This window comes from Eurosta solidaginis, chromosome 1 (assembly GCF_040869045.1).
Source record: "Eurosta solidaginis isolate ZX-2024a chromosome 1, ASM4086904v1, whole genome shotgun sequence".
Classification (NCBI taxonomy): Eukaryota; Metazoa; Arthropoda; class Insecta; order Diptera; family Tephritidae; genus Eurosta; species Eurosta solidaginis.
Genome location: NC_090319.1, coordinates 94,447,438 through 94,461,273, shown reverse-complemented (window position 1 = coordinate 94,461,273; position 13,836 = coordinate 94,447,438). Strand labels below are relative to the sequence as shown.

Genomic DNA, 13,836 nt, shown 5'->3' with positions numbered 1-13,836 from the left:
ACATAAGCAGTTTTTCATATAGATGAGTTTAACACAAGCTTATACATTATGAGTAGATTGCACGTATTTTTATAGAGAACGGTAGAATGAATGACACTGGCGCCATCTGATATTGAAAAGTAGCCAACTGCCAAATTTTGTTCCAAGCAAATCATAAAACGAAGAATTTGACATTTGCTTTGGCTAAGGGTGTTGGCACACTTTGGAAGTGAAATTATTTTTCCGATGGTTGGTAAATTTTCTAACATTTTTCGCAACTAAAAACTGGAATATAACAATCGAATACAACACAAAATATGTTAGCAAGTATTTTTGTTGTATAGGGAGAATGTTTATAACAGTTCTTCGGGAAATTTTGTATGTGAATGTGCAAGGCTTAATAAACTTCAATTGCAAAGTCTGAAGATCCATCATATTTACAAACGCAACAACTTGGTTGATTGTGGCCATGTTATTGGAATGCATAAGCTTATGTTAAACGCATCTATATTAACAAGTAAGGACGTGACTGTCTTGGGCTGTGCCGAAGACTTCATACCTTTCATGAGTGGGGCTGAACAATAATCTTATCCCGTTCGTAATCTCCATATAATCGGATGTATAAGATAAGAAATGTATAGTGAACAGATGTACATACCTAAACAATTTTTAAGATAAATATAAAATAAAAATTGGCAAAAAACCCCCTTATCTGAACGATCGGTTATATGGGATATATATTATATATAGCTCCGATCAAAATGATTTTTACAGGAAATCTTCTATGATATATTAGAATATATATCACCAAGTTTCACATTTTTATATTGGAAATTAAGGGAGAAATTCCTAAAAATCTTTCTATTTGAACGATCGGTTGTATGGAATATTTACTATATATAGCTCCGATCAAAGTGATTTCTTCAGAAAATCTTCTATGATATATTAAAATATATATCACAGAGTTTCACGTTTATACTTTGTAAATTGCGGCAGGAATGACCAAAATCGTCTTATGTGAACGATCCTTTGTATGGGAGATATATGTTATAGTGGTCCGATCCTACCGGATCCGAGAAATGTCTAATATAATACAAAAATACATCCTTGTGCCAAATTTCATTGAGATATCTCAAAATTTGAGGGACTAGTTTGCGTTCAAACAGACAGACGGACGTGGCTATATCAACTCAGTTTGTCGCCCTGATCAATTCGGTATACTTAAAGGTGAGTCTATCTTCTATATTTCTTAACGTTACAAACATAGGACCAAAGTTAATATACCATTTCATGTTCATGAAAGGTATAAAAATGTCACTGTACAGCGGCCTTTACAGAGTTGCATGCAATATGCTAATGAGCTGAATACAATCGAAGCCGCAAATATGGCCATGTTTCGTAGCAGATTTTAATTTATTTATTTTGATACTAGCAGGGTACCCGACGTTGTTCGGGATGCGTATTTATATTAAAGTGGCCCTTATTTTTTTTTTTTTAATTTTATTTAGTGTATGTGTACGACAACCAATCGCACACCTACCAAAGCATCGCAGTACACACGAGAATTTTGCGCCACCTGTCAGCGAATTGATAAACCGAATTGCACCAAAAGGTTTGAGTCCCTGATTAACGCGTGTAAAAGGTTTAAAATCTTAGCTAAAAGTATTTCATATTGTAGGTAAATTTAAAGATTTTGGAGCAAATACATTTTGACCGATAACTCAGCTATCGATTAATTTATCGAAATATCACAAATTTCAAATGAAACCTGTGACCTTCCTCTATTGTTTGATGCCCATATTGTACGCATATTTAGAGGTTTTAGGTAACCTCATTTTAACCGATTATCGTAATATGGCAGCGTGAAATAATTTTTTTTGGTACGCCACTGTATCTATTCATGAATTTGATTTTTAATTTATATGAAGCTGAAAAAAAACTTTGCAAAGGCATTCTTTGATATTTATTTGGAAACTAAGTGTATTTTCCTTCGTTTTTCAAAAAAAAAAAAAAATCCTTAAAAGTAGCTTAATTATAGCTTAAACAACTATATCTTTTTTGTTTCTCACGCGATTTTAATGAAATAAGTTCTAGATTCCCTTCTGGATTACAGGCTATCCATCTGTGAAAGTCTCATAAAAATTCATTCGTTAGTTTCCGAGATTATCGATATCATACAGAAAAACTGACAAACAGAAAAAAGTGGTGCCGATGGATTCTACGACATTCCAAACGTCACGTGTACTCATTTTTTTTTTTTAGAATTCTTGGATGTACAGACACGATTTTCTTGAGATTTATTATAGTATAGATTGTGCAAATGCCGTTACATAGCATTTCCCGACGGGACACTTCAAAAAGTTGTGAAAAATACGGGACATTTGGCAACGCTAATATATATATATATACATACATGTATACATACAAGCAAGCTAATAATAAAACTAAAGGGAATTATGACACTAAAAAAGTTTGCTAAAAAAAAATGTAAAAAATAATCACATCACATTTTAAAGTTTTAATTTGTTATAAATTGAATAAAATATTTCAGTTCAATTAGCTTTAATTAAGCATTACAATAAACTTATTTTTTTTTAAGATTCTATGTAATTACTTTTTTTAAGCTAAAGCTAATTTAAAAATTACAATATTTTCGGTTTAGAGCATTTCCCATCGGTACACACAAATAATTATTATTAAGTCAGAGCAAAAAACAACGCTGTGCTATTTTTTTTAATTACCTTCAAATGACAAAACTGAATTTGGTAAAATTTCGAAAATCTTTCATCACAATAAAATTTGAAAATTGGTTGAGTCATCCTTATTTCCCAAGCATGAGTGTAAGCCTTATCGCAAGCGTAAACGTAGACGTATGCGTAAGCCCTGTCATAAGCGTAAGCGTATATAGACGTATGCGTAAGCGGGATATAGGTTAGGTTATGTTGAACTGGGCGGTCCATGAGGACCTGACATAGACTGAAAGAGTCCGTAGTGTTAACAGAAGTTTATTTAACAACCAAACTGAAATCAAAAAGCAGGACCTATGTTATAAAATAACTCCATCCTCTTGGCAAATAGTAGAAGCCTTCTAGGACCTACGCCACTTGCTGTTTCTAGATCTGACAGCGTGTCATTCCTATTAGCTGAAGTCTTAGCCTGGCAAGCGCAGGGCATAAGCACAAAACGTCCCCGATCGTTTCCTCCTCCTGCTGCTTGTCTGTCAATGTAAAAGTAAACACAGTAGCAGTTTAAGCTATTCTCTTCTAGTGTTTCTACTGCTTTGGTTACGTCTAATACTTCCGCTTGGAAAACGTTACAGTGATCTGGCAGCTTTTGGGGTCTGCTCATTTCCGGATCAGCACAGTATACCGCAGACCCTACTCCTTCCACTACTTTGGAACATGTATTGCCTCGTCCGCCATTTGAGCATCCTTGCCCCAACCATCCACCTCTATTGCAGTTTTATGTGCCTCCTCGAAGCGCAGATAGGGAATCAGGTAGTCTGTTCGTCCTGTAATTGATAACGCTATACTGCGAGGCCTTTTTCACCCTCTCCTCCACGTTAAGTTCCACGACAGGGGGGATATACATATGTAGAATGTAAATGCAGGCTATGTGCTATTGGTTGTGTTGTATGGAGTACTACATAAGGAATGTGTAAGTTTAGGCGTAGTGTGTGGCATTGGTATACTGTATGGAGTAATAGAGAGTAAAATAATATTCAATACTTTGTAGTGTAATAGAAAGGAACAATGCACGTGGTAGAGTTGATATGAGTGAAATCACACGAGGCAACATATCACCTACATATAAATTAAAGTCTCTAAGCACATAATAATTTTGATGCATGCATTTTCTCGAACACATGTATACACAGCTGTTTTGTTTTGGAAATAAAGAGTAATAACAGAGAGAATGCACGTGGTGGTTTAAGTTGAATTTTGTTTCTATTTAGGATTTTGTTGGTTTGTAACATCTTTGAACATTATTTGGCTAAATTTAAACTAAACCGAATAAGAATAAACTAATCACGGCGGCCGCCGTGGTGTGATGATAGCGTGTTCCGCCTATCACACCGAAGATCCTGGGTTCACGCCACAGAAAAAAACTTAGAAAAAAAAACTTTAGAAACAAGTTTTTTCAATTAGATGAACATTTTTCTAAGCGGGGACGCCCTCGGCAGTGTTTGGCAAGCACTCCGAGTATATTTTTGCCATGAAAATCTCTAAGTGAAACTCATATGCCTTGCAGATGGCGTTCAGAGTCGGCATTAAACAAGTAGGTCCCATCCCCCCAATTGGTAAAAAAAAAAAAAATAGGAGCACGACGCAAATTGGAAGAGAAGCTCGGCCTTAGATCTCTTCGGAGGTTATCGCGCCTTACATTTATTTTTATTTTAATTTTAGTCAAATCCATTTCACACCAACGAGTTATCTGTTTGTTATAAAAAAATTTTACATTTTTATAGGAAACTTATCGAAACAGTCCCGAGACGATGTGGATCTCAATCCAAAAACGATCCCAAAATAGTTTAAAAGAAGCTGAAAAGCTCCCTAAACAATACAGAAATGGTTCTAAATAAAAACAATATGAAAACTCTCATGATATAGTCCAAAATGTATCCTAAATTGTTCCGTATTGTTCCAGAAATAACCCCGAAACAACAAAAGATTATAAATATGTTATCAATGTGTTATCGATTTGGTATCTGCCAACCCCCTAATCCAGGGTGTTATGCGGACCGTACCTATTGGGCGATTTGCAGTCAGGGGATAAATTCGGCTGTACTCAAATGGAGCCTTCCCGATACCGGGCCACCTCGGGAAGTATTGATGCCCTTACCACAGTAAGGGGCGCTGCTGTGGCGGACGGTTCTTTACCTGTATATAACACTGAACCGCTGAGCCCGCCTTGTCGGGCAGGTGGTCGTACGCCCAAGGTGAACGACTCATTACATGAATATAATAAGGACGATGATAAGAGGAGGACTGAGTCGCAAGCCAAGGACGACAAATACGCATTAAGCGATGCGTGGGACTCGGGGAGCGAGAGTAGTGCTGATTCAATTAACTCCGTGTTGGAAAAGCACACAAATGAAAACGGAATAGAAGAGTGGAGAAGGGTACGGAGCAGAGGAAGTAAAGGAGCTCTATCGCAGTACCGTGCAGCACTAAGAATTGTCCAACGCCTGGGAGCAGTGGTCGACCCAACAGAAGTGGAGATCGAGCGCTTGGAATGGGCCCATGAGGCGGTAGAAGTAGGTCGAGGGCAGTACAAAAATTTTGCTGCGAGAAACCATCGGTTATGCAACCGGTACGAGGAGGAAGAAGCGTCGAATGGCAGAATGAAGAGATAACGTTCGGCGGAAGGCGACAAGCCTGTTTTCAAGAGGCAGAAAGGACCCAATTCTAGAGCCGCGAGGCAGGGCCGTCACATAGACAAAACAAGTAGGCCCAAAGCTGTAAGACAGATGGGTCCCAATAGCGAGGTAGGAACTACCTCGAAAGCTGCGAGTCAGAGGGAAGTTCCAAATACGGAAGTAGGAGATAAGCCAAAGGGAGATAACGCTAAGATACCGGCTTTCTCGGAGGTGCTAAAGGGAGTTAACGCTAAGACTCCGGCTTTCTCGGAAGTGCCAAAGGGAGATAACACTAAGAATCCGGCTTTTCCCGGGAAGATGAGTGATGTGGCAAAGCAGTAACTCACTGTGGCGCTGGTTGATCGTAGCAGTCTTTTCGGACAAATGACTACTGAAAGGTGGAGATCTAAGTATAGAGAAATCCCTGGAATATACGGAGTATGCTCTAGGAGTCTTCTTGGACATTACCGGGGCTTTCAATAATGTTTCTAAATGGGCGATTATGGATGGTCTTAATTACATTAAAGTAAACCCAGCCTTAATCAGATGGATCGACTGCATGTTAAATTGCAGGAAGATTACATCACAATGGGGATTGTACGAGGCCACGAATTCAGAGGACAGGGGCACGCCGCAGGGAGGAGTGCTATCACCTCTGCTGTGTACGCTGATTATCAACCAACTGCTCAGGCGATTCGATGAGGGACCCGAAAACTTACGGCGTACGCAGATGACCTTGCAATTGTCATAAGTGGAAAGTGCATTCCAACGATTAGTTCTTTGATGGATCGGGCGCTTCGGGATATTCATACCCGGCTGCACCGTATGCGATTCAAAGAATATAGCATTAGCAACTGACTCCAGACTCGGTGCCTCGGGGCAGCTTGAGCGCCGACCATATGGCCATAGTAGAATAGCGTCATCAATCACAAGACGGACAGACTACCTGATTCCCTATCTGCGCTTCGTGGGAGAATCTTAAGGCCGTAATAGATGTGGACGGTTGGCGCAAGGGTGCGCAAATGGCGGACGAGGCGATACATGTGTACACAGATAGTTCCAAAGTAGTAGAAGGAGTAGGGTCTGCGGTATACTATGCTGATCCAGAAATAAGCAAATCCTACAGGCTGCCGGATTACTGTAGAGTTTTGCAAGCGCAAATATTAGCCGTTAGCACAGCAGTAGAAACCCTGGAAGAGAATAGCTTAAGCTGCAACTTTTATATTGACAGTCAAGCAGCAACTAAGGCAATTATCTCGCATAGCACAGAATCTAAATGCATGTTAGGGTGTAAGCAATCTCTGGAGAGAATCGGGACAGGGAGAAGCATACATCTATATTGGGTCCCAGGGCATATGGGAATAGATGGGAATGAAAAAGCGGACGAACTAGCTAAAAAGGGCGGGTACGGGTTGGAGGAGGAAACGATCGAGCACGTTCTGTGCTCGTGCCCTGCACTTACCAGGCTAAGACTCCAGCTATTAGGAGTGATACAGCTGTCCGATATAGAAGCAGCAAGTGGCTTAAGTCCTAGGAAGCTTCTAATATTTGCCAAGTGGACGGAGTTATTTTATAACATAGGTCCTGGTTTTTGATAGCGTTTTTCATTTTGGTCGTTAAAACAAACTTCTGGTAACACTAAGGACTCAATCAGTCTATGTGAGGTCCTAATGGACCGGCCAGTTCAACCTACCCTAACCTTATCTGATTTTTACCAATTTCTTATCGGAATGTTATCGAAAAGTTATCGATGTGTAAACAAATTAGCGAAAAGTTATCGATATATTATAAAAGTACAATATCAATTTGTTTACGGTACTTTATAGGATTTTTACAAGTTATTATAGGAGTGCTATAGAAGAGTTATCGGTTTCGCTATCAAAGGTGTATCGATTTGTTGTCGGTAAGTTATCGATTTCTTAACCAACTGTTACGAAATTGTTATCGGCTTCTTATAGATTTCTTACCATCGACTCATCGGTTTGCTATAAAACACACACATCCGATAGCAAGCCGTTACCCCAGCGGGTTAGAGGGCTTAGAATATAACAGCGGCAGATATGCCTGTCGTGAAAGGCGACTTATATACCCAAATTACTCAAGATGCTGTGCAGCGCATCCCTCTCAATGGGTTGCCATCGCAATTTATAGCTGCTCCACCCCAATTGTCAACCTAACCTACCCTGTTGCTTTAGCACCCGATCTGGCAGCCCCAAGCTCTTTGGAACTAGGAGGAGAGGGGAGGGATGGCCTAGAAGTTTCAGTGTGGTTATATTAAATCTTTTCCGAGATGGTCATGTTTGTCCATTCATGGTGCTTGTTAGCGGAATGTACCAGATCTATATCCAAAAGCAAAGCACCATCAACATCGATAAGACTCCCCAAAACCTTCTGGGAGTGTCTTATCGCTACAACAAAAACAACGTAGCAAGCCGTTGGAAGGAAATAAGAAGACAATGACAAGCTAATAACAAATCGATAGCAAGTCAAATCTCGAATCTTGTCTGTTCCCGAAATTATTTTATTGTAAAGTTACATCTGTTGCGGTTGGATTTCATCCCCTCGGGGAGCTTTAATTAATTTAAAAATTATTATCCAACATACACCTGTATGCTTACACATCAAACTTCACGAGTACCTGATGCCCACGCCCTTGTTATCTGTGCATTATGTCTCTTCGTAAGAAACAAACCCGAGAAAGAGCATTTTTGAGCTCTGAGCTATCGTATTCGATGAATTCATTCATTAATTGGTGCTTGGCAATCTGAGGGATTTTGGGCAGTACGTCAAGTCTTCCCAACCTCTATATGCCATACAAAAAGAGGTCTACATTCCTTCGCTTTCAAGTACGGGTGTCAACAAAAACACCACTTTGGTCTACCCCCATTCGTGTTACATGACCTCTCCATGGAAGCCTCTACGCTTTTGTTTCTTGCTATGTTTTCATATCTGCCTAAAGCTCATAGCATTCAAAAGTAAAAATTCGTCCATATCCGCCGTCCGCATGACGGACAGCGCCAAAGGCCGTAAAGAAAACTTTCCTCTCTCAATATCCTTTATCGCCCACCCATCTGTCCGCCTCCTTGCATTTAAATCCCTCTATAATTTAATTCTCAAATTACTAAAAAATATTATGAAGAAAGCCTGACTGACAAACGCCAGGTGGGCACCGCTCGAACATAAGAATATGAAGGGCAAAAAAAAGAGAAAAGGAACAGCAGCTGTCAGTTTATGCAGTGATATGAGCATTATGGCTTTAAGAAACAAAATTACGCTTAGATCTTACATAAATACTCACATGTATATCTCTTCTTGGTGGTTGTGCTAATACGTTATTTATTTTCAGCTTCATTTGTTGTTGTAGTGAAGCGTATCAGTTACTTTTTGCTAAGGTTGACATCTACTTTCCCACGCTGTAAGCATAACTTGGACAATTGATCACATACAACAGAAGAAAAACCAAGCTGCCACCTTGGCTTACTGCATGTCAATTTAAAGACTCACTTGCCGTGCTTATTTATAGCGCAGATGCCAATATATAACATGGCCTAGCTAGGACACCCGATGTGTTTCAATACGCTTAACCGTTAAACATTATTACTTTACGACTATATATGTAAATACAATACATCCCAAACGTGGCGGACAAGGAAGAAGCTGATAGCTGGGTAAGGCCCCGAGCATCCAAAAATATGGGGTATATGACCTCTCTTATATTGTTTTCGCAGTCATTGCATATGTTATTTTCTTCATGTTTGAACCGGTGAAGGTATTCCTTAAATCATTTGTTCTCAGTAGGAACTGGGTTCGTGTCATCCACCGATACAAGTGGCAAAGAATCTATCTTTTCTGACAACCACCCAGCAATTTAGGAGCTAGGTCCACCACAAACTAGCCTAAAGCTAGCAGGGGCCATTAATAGGTGCGTTACTCTGGAAAAATCCATTTTCGAGAAAACCGTAAAAGCTGATGACTTATCACGCATAACCAGCTTTGAGCTAGCCATACTTCTAGAGGTAGCCAAGGGAGAAAATCGGAATTTTTACGTGAAAAATGCTCAGCTAGAACACGTTTAAGCTCCTTCGGAAGCCCCTTTTAGGAAAATCTGTATAGATTATCGGAAATAGATATTTCAAATATGCTTGATTTTATAAACCAATCGTGCTGGTTGTAGTACATATCCGATGTAGCACTCAGTAGGTTCAAATGAGTTTTAAGGAATCAAACCGGCTTTTCATTAGCCACTGCGGCTACCTGGCTCGCAGCGTTATACCTACTTACCTACCTAGAAATAAGGAATATGCACATATCTTTCTGTCACACTTGCAGAGACCACTCTTTACATTATATTTATGGTTAAATATCGCAACAAACATCAAACAAATAATTTTCAAGCCTTCGAGAAATATGTAGTTTTCAAGTTGATAACCAATATCATTCTCAATTTATTCTGCAACCTTAGAAAAAATTATAAATAATTTATAAATACTTTATCTTAGTAAAAAATACTGCAGTATTGGAATTTTACATTTCAGTGCAGTTTGAGAAACACACTTGGGCACAAGTTGAGAACAATAATTTTCTCAACTTGAGTAACAGCTTTATCCAATACATAAAATTCTTCTGTCACGGTTTTAGAGGCTGAACTCCTCCGAAACAGCTGAACCGATTCTCATGAAATTTTGTGAGCATATTGGGTAGGTCTGAGAATCGGCCAACGTCTACTTTTTTTTCGCTCGTGTCTACGGTCTTGAGATCAAAACGTGGACCCGGGTACCCCTAGAATGTGATTAAACAATATGGATATCAAATGAAAGCTGTTGATGAGTGCTATAGTACAGGATAATTTTCATACCCCTGGGTGACTAGGGTCTCGAGATATAGCCCAAAATGTGGACCCGGATACACCTAGAATGTGATTATACAATATGGGTATCAAATTGAAGCTGTTGATGTGTGCTATAATACAGAGTAAGTTTTACACCGCTGAGTGACTAGGGTCTCGAGATATAGGCCAAAACATGAACCCGGATACCCCTAGAATGTGCGTGTATTATGTATATCAAATGAAAGCTGTTGCTGAGAGCTTTAAAGTAATTGTGATATTCGATTTAGTCGCATCAACCTGGCAAAACTGATAAATATGCATTCGAAGCCGAAATAAAGACATGAATTAATAATACTCACATACCTATCTACATACGACCTATTCGATTTGCCTGAAATTTCGTATATAAATTTGTCTATATTAGTATTTAGGATGCTTTTTTTCGGGAAGTATACCAGAGACGGACTGGAACTGGAATTAGGACTAGGACTGGGACTGAGACTGAGACTCGGAGTGGGACTGGGACTGAGACTCGGAATGGAACTGGAACAAAATACATACCACCCTCTCGGACTGGCAATAAGAGATGAAGAAGAAGGAGAAAAACTTGAGAGAAGAGAAAAGAGAGAAGGAGACTAAGAAAGACATAGAATGAGACGAAGATGGAGATGAAGCCAAAAAGACGGAGGGAGGAGTGAATAAAAAGATTAGGAAAAAGTGTAGAGGGATAGGGCAGAGTTAGACGGAAAAAGCTTATTAAAATGTATGCATATAGGCCAAATTTAGGGCAGAACAACGTCTGCCGGTTCTGCTAGTTTACCTTATAGAAAAATGCCCTTTTTGGTTGAGAAAGCTATGACTCTGAAGTTGAGCATTTGTTGAGAAAAACGCCTGAGGTAAGAGAATTGTGCTAGTTATCAACTAGGGCTCTAATTGGACTCAAACCCAAAGGTTTTTTGGGATGTATTCCAATGCAAGACTTTTCGGTACTACCTAAACCGAAACTCATGAATAAAATAAAAACATTCTTCCAGCAATGCCGGCCGTAAATTTATTTTTATGGCAATTATTAACTTCAAATATTTCATCAGCACGGCAAGGCTTAAAAATGACAAACTCGCCAGATTGAGGTATCAATTTCGCTTTGTTCATTTGACAGCTGGCGCAGTTGTAATTAGCACCAATCACATACGACGCAAAAAAATTAGAAGGATACCCAAGAATTTGTGTAGCGCGTTCAACGTTGCTTTCAATTCCTTTTTATTATACATAATTACTTCATCCGCACAATTTACACTTACCTGTGGACACATTTTGCATTGATACTTTCTGCCCGTACCACCACCGCCCAGTGTCATCTTACTTGCATTGATCGGTTGTGGCACAACTAATAATGCCGTCGCTGAAGCGCTATGATGATGAGCCATATGATTGCCTGCTGCAGCCGCATGATGAGCTACGCCACCAAGACTCGCATTACCAAGTCCAACAAGACCGCCACTGCCACCACCACCAACACTACCAATTCCACCAACACCTAGACTACCATTGCCTGCACCGATTAGTCCTAAACTTCCAGCACCACTAACTAAACTGCTGCTTCCTACGCCACCGTTACCTCCACCACCACCACCACCACCTGCAGACGAGCTGCTATTCGATGTGGCAACGGCACGCAGCGCAGCGCTTGGTCCATAAATACTACCGCTATGATTGCCCTGTGACGTGACAGCGCTATGATGATCCACAAGGCGACTATCATCGAGGAAATGACCTAAAAGAAGGTAAAAAGAAGAAAAATAAACCAAAATGTCAAACGTAAATAAAATACTAATTGACCTAAGCGAGGTTAAAGGTTATTATATGACATGTGAGAGTGGTATTAAGTCATTAAGTATTTGCAGCGGAGACGACAGCAAATGTGGATTTCATTTGTTCGCAAAATCATATTTCTTTTGTCAAATACAAGTGATGGATAGATCGGATTGTCCTTATATTTAAAATGCATCCCAAATTGTCACCGATTGGATGAGTTGTTTTAATCAGGTGGTCATATATGGGCATGAACTAATGCAAGCAGTAAGAAGTTGCCGACAAAATTCAGCAGCTCTGGAATGAAGTAACGGATTAGCACAAGAACAACAAGCTCTCCCTGATCGAAGAGCACGAAACCAAATCTTTTACGGCATGATCGACGACAGCAACATGTATCTCCAGTTTCCTGGATGTACGTACTCTATAGGTCCAAACAATCACTCGGATCACTACCTTGTGGCAAAGAAGATACGTACACGCCTCTACGCAGCAAATGTGCGCGCAGTGGCACGAGGAAAGTTTTTGCCGCCGAAAAACTGCTCACCAAACAGACAGCTGATGGTTCCTACTCCAATCGGCTCTCTCGGCGGCAGTGCGCAATATATTAGAGCGTTATCGTGACACGAAGAAGGAAAATGAACACCTATATAGAAAGAAGAAGAGTGAGGCAGAGCGCCGTGAAAGCGAGGAGCTTCAAAAACTGGCTGATAGGCTAGGCCATGTTGAACTAGCCGGCCAATAAAGACTTCACATCGACCGAATATGTGCATAGTGTTGCTATAATTGGCTTGGCAACCAAACAGAAAAATCCCAATTAGGTACCAAGACTTGTGTTATAGAAAAATTTCGTCTTCTTGACTAGAAGTTTTGCTACCAAATCCAATGGTGAAAGTTGCAGGATAGTGTTGTTTGCCTCCGTCGGAGGCTAGATAATGTTAAAGAGACTCTGGGGAAATTCCCCCTGAAAAATAACGCACATATCGTCCTGGAAGGCAGTGAATTTAAGGCTCTCCACCACGATATGATGAAGCAGTTGTTTAACGATCTCCGCCCAAAGTAGCGGATAGCTTATCTTTATAACCCTAAGGAACATATTTTCAAAGAGTTTCGTGTTAATTTCCCCTTTTAAACAATATAACAGCACCTTTTACATAGAATAATGCCACCAGTGTACGTGCCTGGGAGTCGAGTAGCCTTTCAATGAAATATACCATTACTATATGCGTGTTGAGCTTGCGAAAGAAGCGACTGCTTTATAAAGTTTTCTAGACGACTCACTGAAGTGTTAAACAGAAAAGAAGGTAGATTTTTAGACCTAAAATATTCCGGTTTTGAAAGCGAATGCTTTCTCCACCTTTGGTACAAAACTATCTTAACCCTCCATAATGCAGGTACGTAAGGAAGCTTTAGGAAGCGTTATCCTCCAGACAAATCTATATTATGATAGAAAACTAAACATATCTTTCTGTCATACGCTGCTACTTGGAGGATTGTAGATAGCTGTGTTAAACCCCAAAAGATGTGGGCTCTCAAAACTAATTCCCTCGCATCAGGCTCATACCCAGCATGTCATGTCCGCAGCAGCGATTAAAATATGGTCAGATTGTTTACCCCAGTCAATAGTTGTTGTTGTTGTTGTAACCGGAAAAAAATTCCTGAATTGTTTAAGGGAGTTTTGCAATTGCAGGCGATTTTTTCTGGGATATGGGTACGGTACTAGTTACTTCTGGTACGAGCCCGAATCGTTTGGCAGTGTTGGTAGGTGTTCCAACTAGGCCGAGAAGATACAACCGGTCCTTGTGACTAATAGGGCCCAGTGTAACTTCCTCCCCTCTCTGATTTCTTTCCCCAATTG

At 40.0% G+C, this 13,836-nt stretch overlaps 1 protein-coding gene across 3 annotated transcripts in view; it reads right to left on the bottom strand.

Moving 5' to 3' along the window:
- Window positions 1-13,836, bottom strand: part of LOC137236496 (zinc finger protein rotund-like) — a 371,834-nt gene that overhangs the window by 178,610 nt on the left and 179,388 nt on the right. For all 3 annotated transcript variants that reach the window (XM_067759172.1, XM_067759171.1, XM_067759173.1), the window contains one exon: window positions 11,468-11,940. In XM_067759172.1, coding sequence (XP_067615273.1) covers window positions 11,468-11,940 — 473 coding nt within the window. The remainder of the gene's footprint in view (window positions 1-11,467; window positions 11,941-13,836) is intronic.